Source organism: Leucoraja erinacea, chromosome 3 (assembly GCF_028641065.1).
Source record: "Leucoraja erinacea ecotype New England chromosome 3, Leri_hhj_1, whole genome shotgun sequence".
In the NCBI taxonomy this organism is placed as follows: domain Eukaryota; kingdom Metazoa; phylum Chordata; class Chondrichthyes; order Rajiformes; family Rajidae; genus Leucoraja; species Leucoraja erinaceus.
In genome coordinates, this window is record NC_073379.1 from 24,614,715 (window position 1) to 24,638,891 (window position 24,177).

Consider the following 24,177-nt stretch of genomic DNA (forward strand, 5'->3'; position numbering starts at 1 on the left):
TGCTCCAACTAAGCCAGGCCACCAGGCTACAGGTTGCCAACAAGAGTCTAAAAAACTATGAACATCTGAAAATATTGATACATCATTCTCTGACATTCATTAGTGTCCACATAATATATTTGGAAAATATTAAGCATTAATCATGAGACAATTGTTAACATTGTAGCATTTAGACGGATACGGAATCTCAACTTTTATTTTTGTCCCATCTTTCCCATCCTAAGGTTGTACAATGACTAAGACTATCTATTCAACAGATGAGTATAATCCATGATAACCAAGTTTGGCCAGGGCCGTTGAGAGGGAATTAATATATGGGCAGTTGGAGAGTGCAAATCATAGGGCATATAAAAAAAAAGATTTTTGAGTGAAACCAAAAGTTTGCTGGTGCCTAAAAGCAGATAGTTTACCGTCAATGAAATTGGGTTCTGTGGGGCACAATAATGGATGCAGTAAACTCATGCTTTTCCCAATAGCATGTTGTTCAGATCGAACAATAGCGAACACAAGAAATTATATTTTATATACACACATACATACAGATTAGTTCACAAAAATAATACATTTCTTTGAACAATTTATTATATTTAACTTCATCAGCCTTGAATGTTTAAGTTGGTTCTCCAGCAAAAAAAAAAGAAACTGTACCTTGTAAACAGCATCAAGAAAACGAATGTCATTTTTTCCTGCAAGTTCCACTCCAGATGCTATTAGCTGCTCAGTCACATATGTGGAATATGAGGCGAAGGCATAGCTCATGATTGGCAGAAAGGCTGCAGGGTCACCTTTTGCAAGACTGTAAAAAATAAAATAAAATCTTAAGTGCAAACAGTTTATATCCCCAACAATCATTAACTGACTTCCCATGTTAATCTCACTGAATACAGTTGAGTGCCTGATTCCAAACAGGCTAGTAATTTACACTTCATTCAAAAATGACAATTTACATAATCAGCCAGGTGGCCGAACTAAACAGAGTAAGAGTATTGAATGCTACAAATGTGCCAAGTGATCCTGCACTGAGCCTTGACAGACCATTCACATTTGAAAAATACACACAGCCAATAAGTAGAGAAAAAAAATTGACATCTACCATTGGTGCATGTTTGATACATTTATACTGTGTCAGAATTTCTTTTGGCATTTTGCATTAGCAGAGCATTCTTCCAGAGGAGTGCTACATTAAAACAAGCAAAATATGGCAGATGCTGGAATCCTAAATAAAACACAGAAATCGCATGGAATATTCAAGCAAGGTCACGCAGCATATTTGGAGAGAAAAAACTGGGTGAAGCCTTCCCTTGACCAGACTGAGAGATCATCACCAAAGGTCAGAACAATCATCACAGCAGAGCTTTTCAACTCATGAAAGGTTAACAACTCTTAAATCTTAACTTACTCTCCCTATAGATGCTGCCTGACATATGGAATATTTTGTGTTTATTTTACATTAAACATTTCTTCAGATTCATCTGGTTTATGTACACTAAGAAAATAGAGTGCAACAATTGACCCCAGCATCCCTAGATTAGTAGAAATGGAATGAAAATTAACCACAGGAAGCACATCAGCATTTTCTTCCCAGAACTCAGATTGTGCACAAGCCACACTATTCAATTGCTGTAGGCTTAGACAGAGAACCTGCCAGTCATTGTCGGAATCTAAGCTATGTTGAATTTCCATCAACTTTAATCAATTGAACCAATCAGGAAAATGATGCCACGGTAAAAGACATGACATGATTTTATTATCTTACATTCCTATGAAAATATCCTTAATGGAAAATACATTTAAAAAACAACCTAACATGGACAGGTGGGACAAGTATAGAAGGGGTATCTCTTTTGGCATGGGCAAGTTGGACCGAAGGGCCTGTTTCCATGCTGCATAACTATTAGGCATAATATATATAAACATTTAACTCATTTGCCTCAGCTTCTTGCACTGTTTCAATAGATATTTAAAACATTTTATTTGGAATGCTAATTTACGTCAAAATCTAGTATCAAAGCCACATAATTCAAATTCAAGGAGAGGTCTGAGCTTTGGTTTTGAACCAAATTATAATAGAAAAATGAGGTCACTAAATTTCAATTTAATTAGCATTATAAAATCGTTCTTAAGAAACAAAATGTGAAAGTTTATGGACATTGACATTGTTCAATAAACAATCCACATTGATATGTAATTCGTCTCAATAACGACATCAACAAATGGCAAATCTTCATTCTTAACAATTTAACTAAAATGAATACTATAATAAAATATCCATTCTCTGTGGTTTAACATTTGGATATTTAATTTTTTGACATTTTAATACATATTTTATATTGCAATGAGAAAAGCTGTCTTATAAACTCAGTCCAAACATCCAATTAAAAATTTACCAACTCTTCTTCTGAAAGTATTGTATTTGCTACTGTGGTTGGCCTTTAGTTTAATCTTAAGATCCAGTTACTGTGCAATAAATTTCTACTCTGCAGTCATTAACCATGTGTATAAAAGCAAAATCGACTTCAAATGATGTGAACTTCAAAGCCATCGGATATTTGATGTTTAATTCTGGTCTATTTTATTTGCAGTACTGGTTAATGTAATCCTGATCTTATTTACAAAAACTATCCCACAATTATCAGAGACCGTAATCCTTCCTCCTTCTTCAATAAAAACATTCCAAGGCTAAGCCATAAAAGAGAAAGTTGTTGCTGAAGTTTTGGCTTTGTCCAACTTGAATGATACCAGCTGACATTTACTCAACTGGAGCCAAACAGAAAGCATCTGGAAAAAAAAGTGTACTACAGGGACATCCCTCTTAATGGAACCAAACAGGAATCAAATAATTAACCCCCTCTTGTTCAATCAGTTCGGCTCTCCACCAGCTGCCGAGTAATGTCATGTACACAAAAAAATAATTTAAAATCTTCCCATGTTAGTTAAAAGTACCAAACATATTTTTGAATCTCCACTACCACTAAATAAGATAATGGCTGAACTTCTAACTCAGTTTGACTTTGCCACACTCTCCGTCATAGATATATAGACATAGGCATATGACATGGAGTCATACAATGTGGAAACAGGCCCTTCAGCCCAACTTGCTCACACCAACCAACATGTCCCATCTACACATTAGTCCCATCTGCCTGCATTTGGCCCGTATCGCGCTAAACATATCCTATCCATGTCTAAATGTTTTTTAAACACTGCTATAGTATCTGCTAAAAGTCTCTCAAATTATACTATTGTATCAGTCGCAACCACCAGCCCTAGCTTTTTTTAAAAAAATTTCAAAATATACTTTATTCGAGAAATAAATATACATGATCTTTACAAAACTCCATCCAACATTCTCTACGGCTATACATACATGCAATACTGCTTACACAAATTTATCCCCCACCCTTGCCACTCATCTGGTCCATGGGCGTGGAATCCCTTCCCTTATTTTGAGGGACGTCTCCACCACACCCTGCCCTCCCATGTCCAGCAGCGTAATGACCCTAGACTTGGTGCCCACGTGCCTTGGCTCTATGCTCCGCCTGATGCAGCAGCGTGTTCCAGTCACATAGAAATAGAAATTAGCTGCAGGAGTAGGCCATTCGGCCCTTCGAGCCTGCATCGCCATTCAATAAGATCATGGCTGATCATCCAACTCAGTATCCCGTACCTGCCTTCTCTCCATACCCCCTGATCCCCTTAGCCACAAGGGCCACATCTAACTCCCTCTTAAATATAGCCAATGAACTGGCCTCGACTACCCTCTGTGGCAGAGAGTTCCAGAGATTCACCACTCTCTGTGTGAAAAAAGTTCTTCTCATCTCAGTTTTAAAGGATTTCCCCCTTATCCTTAAGCTGTGACACCTTGTCCTGGACTTCCCCAACATCGGGAGCAATCTTCCTTCTCACATACCACCCTCTGTGTAAACCGTAACAATCAAAAAGCTATCAAACTGCATCTTGAATAGTTGCTTGTTATGCCGTGCTGGGAACAAAGATGACGAGCATCTGTTCCATTTCTGTGGGTTGAGGTACTCAGAGTAGCCAAAGTGAGGCCAATAAAGTTTTGCCACAAAAGGTGCCTGGCAGGACAAGTGGCTGAGTAGATTAGGAGCGGTTCACAGGTCTTGTGTGTGCTCCTGACAAATGGAGTTGAGGTCTTCTGATAAGGTTTGTTTCTTAAAAAGCAGATAGCACCAAAAACTGTTGAAGGTAAACTGTGGCAATCTTTAATTTATTCGTCAGATAAGAGTGGCAAAGATCTACAATGAGCAAAAAAATTGCTCAGTGCTTCTCGGGCTCCCACTCACAGAACAAAGAAAGAGTTAGCACAATTATACATTTTCCTTATCAGTAAAACACTCCTACCAAGTCTGAATATGGCATGACTGAAAGATTCTGTAGCCTTTCAGAATATAAGAAAACTTGGATCCAAATCAAGCTCATCCAATAACAAGTTATTACCTATCTCTGGAGCATCAGCTATTTTTTTCAATTTTGGCTTCTTTATGGCCTTGGACGAAGCACATGTTCTTACAGCTGGCCGCCATCTTAATGTCTTTATTGAAAAGACAACCTGTCCTCCATATTATGTTCCATACAATTTACAAAGTAATTCAGACTTGGCACCGAACCATTATTTTGTTCTACTAGATCATGCTTTTGTAGAAGAACATTTTAGATTTGACTATTAGATTTGACTATTAGATCCTTCATTTCGACATCGAGAACGTTCCTACTCCACTCAGTAGTCATAGGCCTGAGATTCCTGGAGGCAGTGGCTTTACCAAAATGCTGCCTGGATTAGAAGGCTTCAGCTACTGGGAGAGGCTGACTAGACTGGAATTGTTTTCTCTGGAACATTGGACGTTGAGGGGAAACTTGAAAGTATATAAAAGTATGAGAGGCATAGGGTAGAAAGTCAGAAGCTTTTTCTCAGGGTGGAAATGTCCAACAATAGACAATAGAACATCATCAATCTTCTTTACACTCTTTCCAGCTTAAAGACGTCTTTCCAATAGGAGAATGACCAAAATTGTACACAATAGTTAAAGGTGAGGCCTTGTATAACTGCAACATGTTTTTTGAAGAGGTTACTAGGGAAATTGACGAGGGTAAAGCAGTGGATGTTGTCTATATGGACTTTAGTAAGGCCTTTGACAAGGTTCCTCATGGAAGGTTGGTTAAGAAGGTTCAACTGTTGGGTATAAATGCAGGAATAGCAAGATGGATTCAACAGTGGCTGAATGGGAGAAGCCAGAGGGTAATGGTGGATGGCTGTTTATCGGGTTGGAGGCAGGTGACTAGTGGGGTATCTCAGGGATCTGTGTTGGGTCCTTTGTTGTTTGTCATGTACATCAATGATCTGGATGAAGGTGTGGTAAATTGGATTAGTAAGTATGCAGATGATACCAAGATAGGGGGTGTTGTGGATAATGAAGAGGATTTCCAAAGTCTACAGAGTGATTTAGGCCATTTGGAAAAATGGGCTGAAAGATGGCAGATGGAGTTTAATGCTGATAAATGTGAGGTGCTACACCTTGGCAGGACAAATCAAAATAGGACGTACATGGTAAATGGTAGGGAATTGAAGAATACAGTTGAACAGAGGGGTCTGGGTATAACCGTGCATAGTTCCTTGAAGGTGGAATCTCATATAGATAGGGTGGTAAAGAAAGCTTTTGGTATGCTAGCCTTTATAAATCAGAGCATTGAGTATAGAAGCTGGGATGTAATGTTAAAATTGTACAAGGCATTGGTGAGACCAAATCTGGAGTATGGTGTACAATTTTGGTCGCCCAATTATAGGAAGGATGTCAACAAAATAGAGAGAGTACAGAGGAGATTTACTAGAATGTTTCCTGGGTTTCAACAACTAAGTTACAGAGATAGGTTGAATAAGTTAGGTCTTTATTCTCTGGAGCGCAGAAGGTTAAAGGGGGACTTGATAGAGGTCTTTAAAATGATGAGAGGGATAGACAGAGTTGATGTGGACAAGCTTTTCCCTTTGAGAATAGGGAAGATTCAAACAAGAGGACATGACTTCAGAATTAAGGGACAGAAGTTTAGGGGTAATATGAGGGGGAACTTCTTTACGCAGAGAGTGGTAGCGGTGTGGAATGAGCTCCCAGTGGAAGTGGTGGAGGCAGGTTCATTGGTATAATTTAAAAATAAATTGGATAGGCATATGGATGAGAAGGGAATGGAGGGTTATGGTATGAGTGCAGGCAGGTGGGACTAAGGGGAAAAAATATGTTCGACATGGACTTGTAGGGCCGAGATGGCCTGTTTCCGTGCTGTAATTGTTATATGGTTATATGGTTATATGTCCCAACTCTTGTCGTCCATGCTCTGACTTATGAAGGCTATAATGACAAACTCCTACTTCACCACCCCTTCTACTTGTGAAGCCACTTTCAGGGAATTATGTACCTGTATTTCCAAGTCCCTCTGTGAAAGTCCGACCCTACTGTGACTTCACAATAGGCAACACCTTGCATTTATCTGGTGAATACAATTTATAATACTTTGAATATTAGTTTACAGGTTTATTAATTTTTTTAAAAACTAAATCAATTATTTTGATTGGAAGCGTGACAAAAGATCAGTTTGTTTATTTAGCTGATACATCATGGCATATCAATTTAAACATGTCGCACAGAGTGTGAGGCAATAAAAAATATTATTTGAAGATGACTTGCAATTGATGCTTTGCCGCAGGAAGTGATTTGAGAGAGAGACCACTGCATTTCCTACAAGTAAATCAGACAATAGGAAACAGATGGATAGTGTGCGACTGCTGGATTTAAAGGTTTTTTTGCTCTCAGAAAGGTGAGAATGCTAATACTGGAAATCTACCAATTCCTTTAAGAATCACCTGGTTACCAGCAGTGGGATAATGATTATCAATGCATGGAGATTAGATTACATATGCCAGTTTCAATAGACAATAGACAACAGGTGCAGGAGTAGGCCATTCGGCCCTACGAGCAAGCACCGCCATTCAATGTGACCATACCTGATCATCCACAAGCAGTACCCCGTTCCTGCCTTCTCACCATAACCCTTGACTCCGCTATCTTTAAGAGCTCTATCTAACTCTCTCTTGAAAGCATCCATAGAATTGGCCTCCACTGCCTTCTGAGGCAGAGAATTCCACAGATTCACAATTCTCGGGGTGAAAAACCTTTCCCTCATCTCCGTTCTAAATAGCCTACCCCTTATTCTTAAACTGTGGCCCCTGGTTCTGGACTCCTCCAACATGGGGAACACGTTTCCTGCCTCTAGCGTGTCCAATCCTTTAATAATCTTATATTTTAATAAGACCCCCTCTCATGCTTCTAAATTCCAGAGTATACAAGCCCAGCCACTGCATTCTTTCAGCATATTACAGTCCCGCCATCCTGGGAACTTCGTGAGCCTACGCTGCACTCCCTCAATATCAAGAATGTCCTTCCTCACATTTTTAGACCAAAACTGCACACAATACTCCAGGTGTGGTCTCACTAGGGGCCTGTACAACTCCTCTTGTTATGAAGGCCAACATGCCATTAGCTTTCTTCACTGCCTGCTGTACCGGCATGCTTACTTTCAGTAACTGATGAACAAGGACCCCCAGATCTCGTTGTACTTCCCCTTTTCCCAACTAGACACCAATCAGTAATCAAATTTTAAAAAATTAAGGAATTTGAAACTACAATAAATATAGAGAGAGCATATTCTCATCTAAAAGGGACACAGACAGGAAATTAAGTTGGACATTGGCACACTCCTTTCTTAATGTAAATGCACAGATAACCCTGGAGAGCCTGAGCAATAAAGAAAATATTGTTTTATAGTGTTAGAGTTCGTTCAAATTTCTGGCTTCATATGCAAAGAAAGTGTCCAAATGTTTGGATGAATACAAAATAATAAATTTCATAACCGATTAGAAAGGCTAACAAACTTTACCCCTTTCTGTTTTTGGTTCAAGACAAGCTTGGTGACTTCATAACTGATTCAGCCAGCCAAAAGTGCAGTTCACGGATTATTTTGCACCACAAACTAAGTATTTGTGTCCTTTGTTACTAACAATACAGACATGTGTTTGCGCATCCATCAGTGCTCTGATTTTTTTGGCAGTATTGTTAAATACTGGACTAGATTTGCATAAGGGGTTCATTGGGGAGGATGACAGAAGTCCTTTCAGGGAAAGAAATTCAACAGCTTTGTGATCATTTTTCCAATGCCAACCTTATATTTCCTCATTATTTTGCACACTCTCAAACCATTGTGGATATGACTACACTGGATTTTTAGCCTCACAACGTAGAAACTATATGACTTCCTACTGAAATTACATGCTCAATGATTTAGAAATAAAACATATGATTAGAATTTTCTCTTTCTAGAAGCAGCATGTTAATGCAGATATAATGTCATTTCATATAGATATCAAAGATCCTAGAGTTGTCCTCTCTTCCGCTGTTATCAGTCTCTTGAAAGGACCTCTCATATGCTAGGGAAGAAAATCCCAATCTTCCAATCTACCTTGTTGTGGCTCTTGCAATTTGTTTTAATACGAACTTTATACCTACAGTCTGCATTCTGTTGCCTTTCTCTTGTGCACTACCTTATGTACTCACCATTTGCCTCGATATGACAAAAAATAAAGTTTTTCAATGTACCTCAGTACTCATAACAATAATAAACCAACATCAATACCATATTACATCTTCTGAGCCTAAGCTTAAATGCACAAAACAGGGAAAATGTATATTTTAAAGCACAAAAATCTACAGTGCCCTCCATAATGTTTGGGACCAAGACCCATAATTTATTTATTTGCCTCTGTACTGCACAATTTGTGATTTGTGATATAACAAAAATTTACATGTGGTTAAAGTGCATAATGTCAGATTTTATTAAAGGGTATTTTTATACATTTTGGTTTCACCATGTACAAATTACAGCTGTGTTTATACATAGTCCCCCTCCATTCCAGGGCACCATAATGTTTGGGGCACATGGCTTCACAGGTGTTTGTAATTGCTCAGGTGTGTTTAAATGCCTCCTTAATGCAGGTATAAAAGATCTCTCAGCACCTAGTCTTTCCTCTAGTCTTTCCATCACCTTTGGAAACCTTTATTGCTGTTTATAAACATGAGGACCAAAGTTGTGCCAATGAAAGTTAAAGAAGCCATTATGAGACGTAGAAACAAAAATAATACTGTTAGAGACATCAGTCAAACTACCAAAATCTTACTAAAATCAACTGTTTGGAACATCATTAAGAAGAGAGCACTGGTGAGCTTCCTAATCACAAAGAGACTGGCAGGCCAAGGAAGACCTCCACAGCTGAAGACAGAAGAATTCTCTCTATAATAAAGAAAAATCCCCAAACACCTGTCCAACAGATCAGAAACACTCTTCAGGATTCAGGTGTGGATTTGTCAATGACCACTGTCCGCAGAAGACTTCATGAACAGAAATACAGAGGCTACACTGCAAACCACTGGGTAGCCGCAAAAATAGGATGGCCAGGTTACAGTTTGCCAAGTACTTAAAAGAGCAATCACAGTTCTGGAAAGAGGACTTGTGGACAGATGATATCTTATAGCAGAGTGATGGCAAGAGCAAAGTATGGAAGAGAGAAGGAACTGCCCAAGATCCAAAGCATGCCACCTCATATGTGAAACACGGTGGTGGGGGTGTTATGGCCTGGGCATGTATGGCTGCTGAAGGTACTGGTTCACTTATCTTCATTGATGATCCAACTGCTGATGGTAGTAGCATAATGAATTCTGAAGTGTATAGACACATCCTAACTGCTCAAGTTCAAACAAATACCTCAAAACACATTGGCCGACGGTTCATTCTACAGCAAGACAATGATCCCAAACACACTGCTAAAGCACCAAAGGAGTTTTTCAAAGCTACAAAATGGTCAATTCTTGAGTGGCCAAGTCAATCACCCAATCTGAATCCAATTGTGCATGCCTTTTATATGCTGAAGAGAAAGCTGAAGGGGACTAGCCCCCAAAACAAGCATAAGATGAAGATGGCTACAATATAGGCCTGGCAGATCATCACCAGAGAAGACACCCAGCAACTGGTGATGTCCATGAATCGCAGACTTCAAGCAGTCATCGCATGCAACAAAATGCTAAACATAACTACTTTCATTTACATGACATTGCTGTGTCCCAAACATTATGGTGCTCTGTAATGGGGGGGGAACTATGTATAAACACTGCTGTAATTTCTACATGGTGAAACCAAAATGTATTAAAAAAATACTCTTTATTAAAATCTGACAATGTGCACTTTAACCACATGTGATTTTTTTCTATTACAAATCTCAAATTGTGGAGTACAGAAGCAAATAAATAAATGATAGGTCTTTATCCCAAACATTATGGAGGGCACTGTAACTTGCTGATGAACAGAAACGATGCCCACCTTCTGGTTTGTTTAAAGAATCACTGAAGCAGTCTGAATCTTATAGAATTTTTCGAGGATGTAACTAGTAGCGTGGATAGGGGAGAACCATTGGATGTGGTGTATCTGGACTTCCAGAAGGCTTTCGACAAGGTCCCACATAAGAGATTAGTATACAAACTTAAAGCACAAGGCATTGGGGGTTCAGTATTGATGTGGATAGAGAACTGGCTGGCAAACAGGAAGCAAAGAGTAGGAGTAAATGGGTCCTTTTCACAATGGCAGGCAGTGACTAGTGGGGTACCCCAAGGCTCAGTACTGGGACCCCAGCTATTTACAATATATATTAATGATCTGGATGAGGGAATTGAAGGCAATATCTCCAAGTTTGCAGATGACACTAAGCTGGGGGGCAGTGTTAGCTGTGAGGAGGATGCTAGGAGACCGCAAGGTGACTTGGATAGGCTGGGTGAGTGGGCAAATGTTTGGCAGATGCAGTATAATGTGGATAAATGTGAGGTTATCCATTTTGGTGGCAAAAACGGGAAAGCAGACTATTATCTAAATGGTGGCCGATTGGGAAAGGGGGAGATGCAGCAAGACCTGGGTGTCATGGTACACCAGTCATTGAAGGTAGGCATGCAGGTGCAGCAGGCAGTAAAGAAAGCGAATGGTATGTTAGCTTTCATTGCAAAAGGATTTGAGTATAGGAGCAGGGAGGTTCTACTGCAGTTGTACAGGGTCTTGGTGAGACCACACCTGGAGTATTGCGTACAGTTTTGGTCTCCAAATCTGAGGAAGGACATTATTGCCATAGAGGGAGTGCAGAGACGGTTCACCAGACTGATTCCTGGGATGTCAGGACTGTCTTATGAGGAAAGGCTGGATAGACTTGGTTTATACTCTCTAGAATTTAGAAGATTGAGAGGGGATCTTATAGAAACTTACAAAATTCTTAAGGGGTTGGACAGGCTAGATGCAGGAAGATTGTTCCCGATGTTAGGGAAGTCCAGGACAAGGGGTCACAGCTTAAGGATAAGGGGGACATCCTTTAAAACCGAGATGAGAAGAACTTTTTTCACGCAGAGAGTGGTGAATCTCTGGAACTCTCTGCCACAGAGGGTAGTTGAGGCCAGTTCATTGGCTATATTTAAGAGGGAGTTAGATGTGGCCCTTGTGGCTAAGGGGATCAGGGGGTATGGAGAGAAGGCAGGTACGGGATACTGAGTTGGATGATCAGCCATGATCATATTGAATGGCGGTGCAGGCTCAAAGGGCCGAATGGCCTACTCCTGCACCTAATTTCTATGTTTCTATGTTTCTATGAAGAATGGTTTCAACCCAAAACATTAGCATTCCTTCTCTCCAGAGATGCTGTCTGTCCAGCTGAGTTACTCCAGCATTTTGTGTCTATCTTCGGTGTAAACCAGCACCTGCAGTTCCTTCCTATACCTTATAATCATTTACTTACCCAGTGTAATCAATATCTTGTGGATAATTCAATGAACGAAGTCCTTGTTCTAATTTTCGAAGGGATCCACGCAGATCGCCAGTTGTCATCTTGATCCTACAGTATGATCAAAAAACATATAGACTTGCCTTAGTTGATTGCAGTTTATAAAACATTCATGACTGTCATTTTGGTCAACCAACAAACTCCACAGATCTTAGAAAAAACAGTGGTACGAGTATCCAGTAAATCTGTTTTGTATAAGAACAGGAATAAAATATATAACACTTTCAGCATATTCACATTTCATAGCTTCACTGCAGATCTGTCCTCAGTTCATTTACCACAATTTGTTCTAAATCTCTATTGTCTAAATTATAGCCCAGGAGCCGTTGGTGAGGGAGGAGCGACCTCCGTGCGGTGAGTTCAAAAACCCAGCGCGGGGCTTGTTTCAACAGAGGCCCAGGAGCCGTTGGTGAGGGAGAGGCGGCCAAAATCTGCAACGTTCCATTCGCAGATCACACTTCAAATTAAGTGCTCTTGAGGAAGCCGCTGATTGGTCGAACGGACTAGAGGAAGCAGCCGATTGGCTTGTATCCCGGGTTAGGCTTTGTATTGTATTCGGATAAGGGGGAGAATGAGGGCCAGGGCAGTTTACTGTTCTGGATGTCAGATGTGGGAGGTCATGGAGTCTGAGTGCCCTCAAGACGTCCACATCTGCGCCAGGTGCGTCGAGATGGGGCTCCTAAGGTTCCTAACACCACTGTGTTAGGAACCTGGAGCAGCAACTCGATGACCTCTGTCTGGTCAGGGAGAGCGAGGAGGTCATAGAAAGGAGTTACAAAGAGGTGGTCACTCCAAGACCACGGGAGGCAGACAACTGGGTCACAGTTAGGAAGGGCAATGGGCAGTGGCAGGGACAGGTGAGTACCCCGGTGGCTGTACACCTTGAAAATAAGTACTCATATTTGAGTACAGTTGGGGGAGACAGCCTACCTGGGGGTAGCGACAGCGGCCGGGTCTCCAGCATAAAGACCGGTCCTGTTGCTCAGAAGGGTAGGGAAAAGGTGGACAATAGTAATAGGGGACTCTATAGTCAGGGGGTCGGATAGGCGATTCTGTGGACGCAGACATGAGACCCGGATAGTAGTTTGCCTCCCTGGTGCCAGGGTCAGGGATGTGTCTGAACGTGTCCAAGATATCCTGAAATGGGAGGGAGAGGAGCCTGAGGTTGTGGTACATATAGGTACCAACGACTTAGGTAGAAAAAGAGAAGAGGTCCTGAAAGAAGAATTTAGGGAGTTAGGTAGAGAGTTAAGGAGAAGGACTGCAAAGGTAACAATCTCAGGATTACTGCCTGTGCCACGCGACAGTGAGAGTAGGAATAGAGCGAGGTGGAGGATAAATGCGTGGATGAGGGACTGGTGCAGTGGGTATGGATTCAAGTTTCTGGATCATTGGGACCTCTTTTGGGGAAGGTGCGACCTGTACAGAAACGATGGGTTGCACTTGAACTCGAGGGGGACCAATAGCCTGGCGGGGAGATTTGCAAAGGCTACTGGGGAGACTTTAAACTAGAACGGTTGGGGGGGGAGGGACTCAAATTGGGAAAGCTCGCAGTCAGTGTGTGAGGCAGGAGGCAGAGAAGGATAGCACTCTGACCCAAAATGTAGGGGAGAAAGAGACAATAAAAGAAAAAGACAATAAACAGAGAATAAGAGAGGGTGGGTTTCTTAAATGTGTATATTTTAATGCTAAGAGCATTGTAAGAAAGGTGGATGAACTTAGAGCCTGGATTGACACCTGGAAGTATGATGTTGTGGCGATCAGTGAAACATGGTTGCAGGAGGGCTGTGATTGGAAACTAAATATTCCAGGATTTCGTTGCTTCAGGTGTGAGGGGCAAGAGGTGGACGTGTTGCATTGCTTACCAGGGAAGATATTACAGCAGTGCTTTGGCATAATAGATTAGAGGGCTCGTCTAGGGAGGCTATTTGGGTGGAACTGAGAAATGGGAAAGGGGTAGCAACACTTATAGGGGTGTATTATAGACCGCCAAATGGGGAGCGAGAATTGGAAGAGCAAATATGTAAGGAGATCACAGATATTAGTAGTAAGCACAAGGTAGTGATTGTGGGAGATTTCAATTTTCCACACATAGACTGGGAAACACATTCTGTAAATGGGCTGGATGGTTTGGAGTTTGTAAAATGTGTGCAGGATAGTTTTTTGCACCAATACATAGAGGTACCTACTGGAGAAGGGGCGGTGCTGGACCTCCTGTTAGGAAATGAGACGGGTCAGGTGGCAGAGGTATGCGTTGGGGAACAGTTCGGGTCCAGTGATCACAATACCATTAGTTTCAATATAATTATAGAGAGGATCAGAACTGGACCTAGGGTTGCGATTTTTGATTGGAGAAAGGCTAACTTTGAGGAGATGCGAAAGGATTTAAAAGGAGTAAATTGGGACATTTTGTTTTATGGGAAAGATGTGGAAGAGAAATGAAGGACATTTATGTCCCTGTTCGGTTGAAAGGAAATAGTAAAAATTGGAAAGAGCCATGGTTTTCAAGGGAAATTGGACACTTGGTTCGGAAAAAGAGAGATCTACAATAATTATAGGCAGCATGAGGTGCTTGAGGAGTATAAAGAATGTAAAAAGAATCTTAAGAAATAAATTAGAAAAGCTAAAAGATGATATGAGGTTGCTTTGGCAAGTACAGTGAAAGTAAATCCAAAGGGTTTCTACAGCTACATTAATAGTAAAAGGATAACGAGGGATAAAATTGGTCCATTAGAGAGTCAGAGTGGACAGCAATGAGATGGGGGAGATATTGAACAATTTATTTTCTTCGGTATTCACCAAGGAGAAGGATATTGAATTATGTGAGGTAAGGGAAACAAGTAGAGTAGCTATAGAAACTATGAGATTCAAAGAAGAGGAAGTACTGACACTTTTGAGAAATATAAAAGTGGATAAGTCTCCAGGTCCGGACAAGATATTCCCTAGGACATTGAGGGAAGTTAGTGTAGAAATAGCAGGGGCTATGACAGAAATATTTCAAATGTCATTAGAAACGGGAATAGTGCCGGAGGATTGGCGTACTGCGCATGTTGTTCCATTGTTTAAAAAGGGTTCTAAGAGTAAACCTAGCAATTATAGACCTGTTAGTTTGACGTCAGTGGTGGGCAAATTAATGGAAAGGATACTTAGAGATAATATATAAGCATCTGGATAAACAGGGTCTGATTAGGAACAGTCAACATGGATTTGTGCCTGGAAGGTCATGTTTGACTAATCTTCTTGAATTTTTTGAAGAGGTTACTCGGGAAATTGATGAGGGTAAAGCAGTGGATGTTGTATATATGGACTTCTGTAAGGCCTTTGACAAGGTTCCTCATTGAAGGTTCGTTAAGAAGGTTCAATTGTTGGGTATTAGCAAGATGGATTCAACAGTGGCTGAATGGGAGATGCCAGAGAGTAATGGTGGATGGCTGTTTATCAGGTTGGAGGCCAGTGACTAGTGGGGTGCCACAGGGATCTGTGTTGGGTCCACTGTTGTTTGTCATGTACATCAATGATCTGGATGATGGTGTGGTAAATTGGATTAGTAAGAATACAGATGATACTAAGATAGGTGGTGTTGTGGATAATGAAGTAGATTTTCAAAGTCTACAGAGAGATTTATGCCAGTTGGAAGAGTGGGCTGAAAGATGGCAGATGGAGATTAATGCTGATAAGTGTGAGGTGCTACATCTTGGCAGGACAAATCAAAATAGGACGCACATGGTAAATGCTAGGCATTTGAAGAATGCAGTTGAACAGAGGGATCTGGGAATAACTGTGCACAGTTCCCTGAAGATGGAATCTCATGTAGATAGGGTGGAAAATAAAGCTTTTGGTGTGCTGGTCTTTATAAATCAGAGCATTGAGTATAGAAGTTGGGATGTAATGTTAAAATTGTACAAGGCATTGGTGAGGCCAATTCTGGAGTATGGTGTACAACTTTGGTCGCCTAATTATAGGAAGGATGTCAACAAAATAGAGAGTACAGAGGAGATTTACTAGAATGTTGCCTGGGTTTCAGCAACTAAGTTACAGAGAAATGTTGAATAAGTTAGGTCTTTATTCTTTGGAGCGCAGAAGGTTAAGGGGGGACTTGATAGAGGTCTTTAAAATGATGAGAGGGATAGACAGAGTTTATGTGGATAAGCTTTTCCCACTGAGAGTAGGGAAGATTCAAACAAGAGGACATGACTTGAGAATTAAGGGACAGAAGTTTAGGGGTAACACGAGGGGGAACTTCTTTACTCAGAGAGTGGTAGCTGTGTGTAATGAGCTTCCAGTGAAGGTGGTGGAGGCAGGTTCGATTTTATAATTTAAAAATAAATTGGATAGTTATATGGACGGGAAAGGAATGGAGGGTTATGGTCTGAGTGCAGATAGATGGGACTAGGGGAGACTAGAAGGGCCGAGATGGCCTGTTTCCGTGCTGTAATTGTTATATGGTTATAGGGTTATATTAGTAACCATCAACTGATCTCAGTTTTGATAACTTTAATTGACTTTAAGTGCCAGTCACGCTTTTTGGATAAAATGGGGCCGATAAGTCTGAGGAAGGGTATCGACTTGAAAGGTCACCTATTTCTTTTCTCCAGAGATGCTGCCTGACCCACTGTTACTTGAGCTTTTTTTGTGTGTCTTCACTTTAAATCAGCATCTGCAGTTCCTTCCTACACATTTCACTCCATGGTTCCATTCCTAAATTACCCATCTAAAATGTTTCCAGATTCCTCCAAAAATAGGAATAGATATCTAGCGCTATATTAGTGAATCACCTTATCATTAACAGAATTAGATCACTTGTCAAACCTCTAATGATGCAGAAGCTGTGTAAGGGGAATATGATTAACCTTTTAGATTAATGTCATTTCAAGTCTGAGAGAGATAGACCTTTAGGGCAAGTGAGGACATCAGGCAAGAGAGTAAAGCTGCTGCCAAAGTAAAATCAAGACAGGCAGCCTACACGTGTTCTTCTCTGTTAGTCTTTTCATTAGAAATGGCAGTTTTTGTAATGTGGTCACTTACTTTAATCTGAGGTCGTGACTGTCAAACCAGTAGAGAAACAAAGGGGTGGGGGCGAGCGAGAGAGGAGGCAGGAATATGCAGGGATCGCTGGTCGGCGCGGACCCGGTGGCCCGAAGGGCCCGTTTCCACGCTGTATCGCTAAACTAAACTAGAATCAGCATTCTGAAGACAAAAGAAAAAGGAAAATTTCTCAGCCAATGTAACAAGATGAAATGCATAGGAAATGGCAGGGCTCTCGCTTAACTTTTTTTCCCTGTTGCCAGACGGGCAACCTTGGCAGCTTTTTAGGTTGCCAAATGACAGTTTAGGTGGTCATTTAAGATGGCTTGCATGACGCATTCGATAATGTGCTCGGACAAAGTGCATAGTTACCAGTCAGAATTATACTCAATGAAGCATTCAAATAAAGTCACAAACTAAACATATTCGCCAATCAAGACATGATATATCCCACAATGACATGCAGCAAAATTATAAGACAGTATCTCAACTCTTTTTACACATTGCAATTATTGCAACTACCGAGGGATCACCCTACTTTCTGTACCCAGTAAAATTCTCAAACAGGTTATTCTCAACCGTCTTCAGGAAGCTGTAGACAAGAGGCTACGGGACCAGCAAGCAGGGTTCAAGGATCGCTCATGCACAGACCACATGGCAACATTACGCATCATCATTGAGCAGACTATTGAATGGAACACAATGTACATCAACTTCATTTGAGAAAGCGTTTGACAGCTTAGATGGGACAACACCATGGCGCCTAATGGACCACTGTGGAATTTCCACCAAGATCATAAACTTAACCAAGAACTTGTACGATGGAACCTCATACAAGTTATGCATGCTGGCCAGCTCTCTCAGAGCTTCAGTGTCAGGTCGGGTATCAAGCAGGAATGTCTATTGTCACCATTCCTGTTCCTCCTGGCAATTGACTGGATCATGATGGAAACAACTGAAGAGAAAATAAATGGAATTCAGTGGACAATGTGGGAGCGGCTAGATGATCTTGACTTTGCAGACGACATAGCTCTCCTTACACACACACAGATTCAAATGCAGGAGAAGACGGACAGACTCTCACAAGCTGCAACAAAACTTGGTCTTACACCCAATACAGCAAAGCCACAGGTGATGAGGATCCACTCCAAAACTAGCAACCCTATCCTTACGCACAACACTGCTCTAGAGGAGGTAGAAACATTCACATACCTAGGCGGTGTTTTGGACATCGGAGGGGCAGAGGTAGACATAAAAAATAGAATCAATAAGGCTAGGGTGGTGTTTAACATGCTCAGGAAGATCTGGAGCTCAAAACACATCTCAATCAACACCAAAATATGCATCTTTAACTCAAATGTGAAACAGGTGATGCTGTATGGATCAGAGACATGGCAAACAACAAAACACACTACCAACAGGATGCAAACATTTATTAACACCTGCCTTAGAAGAATTCTTAACATCTAGTGGAGGGACAACGTAAGCAATGTGGACCTGTAGAAAAGAACAAGCCAGGAGCCCATTGACTTGCAAATTCGAAGGAGAAAATGGAGTTGGATTGGACACATCCTCAGGAAACCTGCCACAAACATCACCCAGCAAGGCCTGAAATGGAACCCGCAAGGAAAAAGGAAAAGAGGTCACCCCAGGAACAGCTGGAGAAGAGATGTCCAGACAGAAATGTCTGAGAGTAGGCTCAACTGGAGAGATCTCGAAAGAACTGATGACAAACGAGTGAGGTGGAGGACATTTGTCAATGCAAAGGACTTATGAATTCTGAGTGTATATCGTGTTATATACTTGTTACGCTGTTATTTTCAACTAGAACTTTCGGATCACTGAACTCGCCCTCCCCCAGTAGCATAATTTGAATTCCTCACCTTCAAAGCCCTTTCCTCCATGACAGTCATCCTCATTTACTGGCCACCTAAACCAAACCCCTCCTTCCTATCTGACTTCACCAAGTGTGAACTCCTCACACTTGCCTCATCCCTCTCCCCACGTCTGCTGCTACTTGGTGACTTAAATATTCATATGGACTCCCCCACCTGCAAGCTCGCATCTGAATTCGCCTTTTTACTTGACAACTTCTCTCTCACTCAGCACTTCACCTTTCCCACCCATGACAAACGTCACATCCTTGACCTGGTCTGCTCCACAAATCAACTGGTACTCGACCTCCATCCATGCCTCTTCCCCCTCTCTGATCATAAGCTTATACGGTTCACCATCCCTTCTCCGACACCTCACCCCCGCTTCCTCTGAGAAATCACCTTCCGTAATCTAAAATCCATCGATCCCCACCATCTCTCTGACCTGCTCTCCACCACTCTCCCCCTGGACTCAACCCATATCTCACCTGATGATCTCACAAACCATCTCAACTCCACCTTGTCTACCTCCCTTAACATTCTGGCCCCCCTCAAAACAAGAACCGTAACTTTTAACACATCTTCACCCTGGTACACACCTGCACTTCGTAAGCTAAAACAGACTGGCCGCCGACTTAAACGACTCACAAAGAAATCATCTCTCACAGTCCACCATGAAGCTTACAAACTCCACCTCACTGCCTACAAAGATGCCCTCATTGCTGCAAAATCTGCCTACCTCTCCTCCATATTCACCGACCCCTGCCTAAACCACAGAACCCTCTTCTCCACAGTGGGCAACCTCCTCAAGCCTCGAGCCAACACTCTCCCTACCTCTACTCCGGATCTCTGCAACTCATTCCTCCACTTTTTCGCTGATAAAATCAGCACCATCTTTCAATCTTTATCCCCGTACCCGACTCCCCAGCATCTACTCCACCACCTACCAAGGCCCCTCCTTTCAACATCTCCACTGACCTCCTTACCCCTCCTCCACACTGCTTCCTCTCCCAGTTTGACCTGGTCACCCCTACTGAAATCTCCAAACTCATCAGCTCTTCCAAACCCACTACCTGCTTCCCTCGACCCTCTCCCCACTCCCCTGCTGAAGTCCTGCCTCCCCGTTCTCTGCCCCAACCTCACTAATCTCTTCAACTCCTCATTGTCCCAAGGAATTGTCCCCTCCGTTTTCAAAAGGGCTGCTGTCACACCAATCTTAAAGAAACCTGGTCTTGATCCCTCCTCTCTCATTAACTACCGCCCAATCTCAAACTTCCCCTTTCTTTCAAAAACCCTGGAGCGTATATCGTTGCGTCACAACTTCATTCCCACCTCCTTGCGTATAACCTGTTCGAACCCCTCCAATCTGGCTTTCGCCCTCTCCATAGCACAGAAACTGCTCTCTTCAAAGTCTTCAACGACTTCCTCACCTCTGCTGACACTGGTTCCCTCAACATCCTCATCCTCCTCGACCTGAGTGCAGCCTTCGATACAGTGAACCATAACATCCTGCTTACCTGACCTTGGCATTGAAGGTTCTGCACTCAGCTGGCTCTTTTCCTACCTTTCCACCAGATCCCACTTCATCTCCCTCCATAACCACACCTCTACTACAGCCACAGTCACTCAAGGCGTTCCCCAAGGCTCCGTACTCAATCCCCTCCTCTTCATCATCTACATCCTCCCCCTTGGTCAGATACTCCGCCACTTCAACCTGGACTTCCATTGTTACGCCGATAACACCCAGATCTACCTCGGCATCAAATCCCCCCACAACCCCCCTTCTCCCATATCAACTCCTGTTTGTCAGCTATAAAAACCTGGATGCAACACAACTTCCACAAACTCAACAGCGATAAAACAGAATTCATCCTCATAGGCTCCAAAGCCACACTAAGCAAAATCAATAACCCCACTCTCACCATCGACGGCACCACTGTCTCCCCATCTCCCCAGGCCCGCAACCTTGGCGTGATCTTTGATTCCACCCTCTCCCTTGAGCCTCACATCCGCCATGTCATTAAAACCTCATTCTTTCACTCCACAACATCGCCAAAATCAGCCCCTCTCTCACACCTCCCGCTGCTGAAAGACTCACCCATGCCTTCATCTCCTCCCGACTGGACTACTGCAACTCACTTCTCCTTGGCATCAGCTCCACCTACATCAACCGACTCCAACTGGTCCAGAACGCAGCCGCCCGACTCATCACCCACACCAAATCCTGGCATCACATCACTCCAGTCATCAAACAACTTCACTGGCTTCCCATCTCCCACCGGATCACCTACAAAATCCTGGTCCTCACCTACAAAGCCCTCCACCATCTGCCCCCCCCCATATCTCACTGACCTCCTCTCCCCCTACCAACCCTCACGGTCCCTCAGATCCACATCAACCAGTCTCCTCTCCATCCACAAATCCAACCTCCGCAGTTTTGGGGACAGAGCCTTCTCCAGGGCAGCTCCCAGGCTCTGGAACTCCCTCCCCCAACTGGTCCGCAATTCCGTGTCCCTCACCATCTTCCAGTCCCGTCTCAAGACCCATCTCTTCACCTCTGCCTATCCTTAGCCCCACGTCCCCCTCCCTTTTCATCTGTGCTTGAATTGCCTCATATTGGGTTTTGAATTGAATTCTGTCTTTAATTTGTGTACTAGTCATGTCTCTACTATTTATTTCATTCCGCTTACATGTTTTTCCTCTACTTGCTAAATTTTTGTACGGTGTCCTTGAGGCTCTTGAAAGGCGCCCATAAATAAAATTTATTATTATTATTATTATACACTTGCATTGTATAAAATGCGATTAGTGAATATAGCAACACTGTTTGTATTCTGGGAGCTGAATTGGTCAGAGCACAATTTCAAATGGAAACTTGAAAACCACTAACAAGTTACTTTGGAAATTGACCGCATGCAAAATAACTGTCCCAGAAAAGAAACATTGAGGCAAAAAATTTTTTCTAAGTAACCTCTCCCAAATAATCAGACACCATTGTCTCTTAAGAACACAGTTGCTAATTTCACTAAGCCATTGAAACTGACAAGCAATCACATCTATCAATACTTTGTTTAGTTTAGTTTAGAGATACAGCTTAAAAACTGGCCCTCTGAGTCCATGCCGACCAATGATCTCACGTACACACTATTTCTATCCTGCACACTGGGCAAACTACAGAAGCTAATTAACCTAAATTGTTTTTGTAATGTTCGAGGAAACCAGAGTAGCTGAAGAAAACGCTTGTGGTCACAGGGAGAATGTACAAACTCCATATCGTCAGCACCCATTGTCAGGATGGAACCCGGGTCTCCCGACAAGACAGCAACTCTACTGCTGTGTCACTGTGTTATGCAATGATATTGTATGTAACATAAAGCCTTTAGTATTTTTACCTTGTGATGACAAATATAAACCTATAGATATTAAAAAAGACCTATATTTCTGAACATCCGGCAATTAAAATGTTGTTACTGAGTCTGAAACTAGCTTCTAATTTCCTTTTTCTGGTTAATACAATCACTTTCACATCATTTTCTATATGTAAGGTAGCTTAGGAACACTATGATCATATTGTAGCAGAACTACCTATTGTATTAAATCTAAAGAAAATGCTTAAAAATGTGAAGATTAGGAACATGGTCGAATTCAACAAAGATGACCAGTAAATATGAGGTGCTGTTCATCCAGTTTGCGCTCAGCCTCAATCTGACAATGGAGGTGGCTCAGGACAAAAAGGTCAGTGTGGGAATGGGAGGGAGAATTAAAGTGTTTAGCAACCAGGAGAAAAGACGAGTTGACCACAAATGCAAAAGTATTTGAGTACAAGAGCAAGGACTTCCTTCTGCGGAGATGTGGGGCATTGGGGAAATAACTCCTGGAGGATTGTGTACAATTTTAGTCACTTTCCATGAAAATAGATATTTGCATTAGAGGCATTGCAATTGATTTTGAAGTTGCCAGTCTGTCACATGAGAATCATTGAGAGGAGGGAGAGATAGCTCAGCCATGACTGAATGGTGGAGTAGAGTTGATGGACCGAGAGGCCTATCACATGATCACAGGGGCTGATGGAGAGAATTTGAATGGTATTGAGCCCTACACTGGATGTTAAGAGCATAAACTAGAGCAGAGACACAAAGTGCTGGAGCAACTCAGCGAGACAGGCAGCATATCTGGAGAGAAGGAATAGCTGACGTTTCGAGTCGAGACCCTTCTTCAAACTCGTATCGACCTGAAGCGTCGCCCATTCCTTCTCTCCAGAGATACTGACTGGCTCGCTGTGTTACTCCGTCATTTTGTGCCTGTATTCCGCGGATGGGGATGAATGGAGGGACGACGGGGACTGATGAAGATGACGAGGGGTGACAATCTCCCCGTAACAGAAGCAACGCTGCAGCCCCCTCGCCGTCCATGCCCCGAATCTCCTCCTCACCTCCCGGTCCACTCTCGCCGTTAAACCGCCGCTGCCGACCTTCCTGTTGATCCGCGCCAGTCCGCCCGCCTGCGGCCCATTGGTGGGTTGGCGTCCCGAACGCTCCACTCCTTGAAGCCGATTGGGCGCAGGGGCGGCAGCCCTTGCCGCTTGCAGCCAATCGCGAAGGGGGGTTGGCACCGGCTGTTCAACTCTGATTGGCGTAGTCGCCTCCCCCCCCCCCCCCCCATATTGACCCCGGCGCCGCGGCTTGGATCCAATCGCCGAGGGGGAAACGTAACTGCTCCATTCTGATTGGCGAAATTCTCCACCCCTCCCTCTCTCGTCCTGCCATTGGACTCCGGCGCCGCCGCTCTGATCCATTCACGGAGGGGGAAGCCCCAGTTGCTCGCATGTGATTGGCGTAGCCGGCCGACCGTGCCGCCCCTTGAATGTGAACCGCTCGCGCGCGGCGATGGGAGCCTCGCGCCGCCGCTTGAATGTGAACCGCGGCGGGACCGACCGTTGGCCGCCGCCTCCCAGAGCGCGAATGCAGCCGATGCCCAGCGCACATTCAACAACACACACACACACACAAGAAAAAAGCATGCTCATCATCAATAAACCCTGCTTTCACATTTCACGCCCTTCATAATCACGATGCAAACCAAAAACCGCGTTGGTGTTGATCGAATTTGCAAACGCAGAAAAAAAACGGGGCTCTTGAGCTCAAAGCAAGAGGGCTCTCAGCAGATCAGACAACTTGTGCTACAAGTAGCAATGTTACAACATTTTGAGCTTTAAAAAATCAAGTCTGCAATTTATCCCATCAGATAAAGCATAAAAATAAGTTTAATTTAACACCTAATTCACTTCCATATCTTCAGTATTAAAAAAAGTTATGGCCATTTTCATACTCGGAAATTAGCATCTTG

The 24,177-nt window shown here is 42.7% G+C and overlaps 1 protein-coding gene across 4 annotated transcripts in view; it reads right to left on the reverse strand.

Annotated features, from left to right (window-relative positions):
- Positions 1–24,177, reverse strand: part of cep44 (centrosomal protein 44) — a 64,257-nt gene that overhangs the window by 37,520 nt on the left and 2,560 nt on the right. For 2 of the 4 annotated variants that reach the window (XM_055632306.1, XM_055632308.1), the window contains exons 2-3: positions 11,888–11,983; positions 649–796 (exon numbers count right to left, since the gene is read on the reverse strand). In XM_055632306.1, coding sequence (XP_055488281.1) covers positions 649–796; positions 11,888–11,983 — 244 coding nt within the window. Of the gene's footprint in view, positions 1–648; positions 797–11,887; positions 11,984–16,957; positions 17,120–23,263; positions 23,394–24,177 lie in introns of those variants that run through there. The other 2 variants (XM_055632310.1, XM_055632309.1) reach the window with 2 other exon arrangements.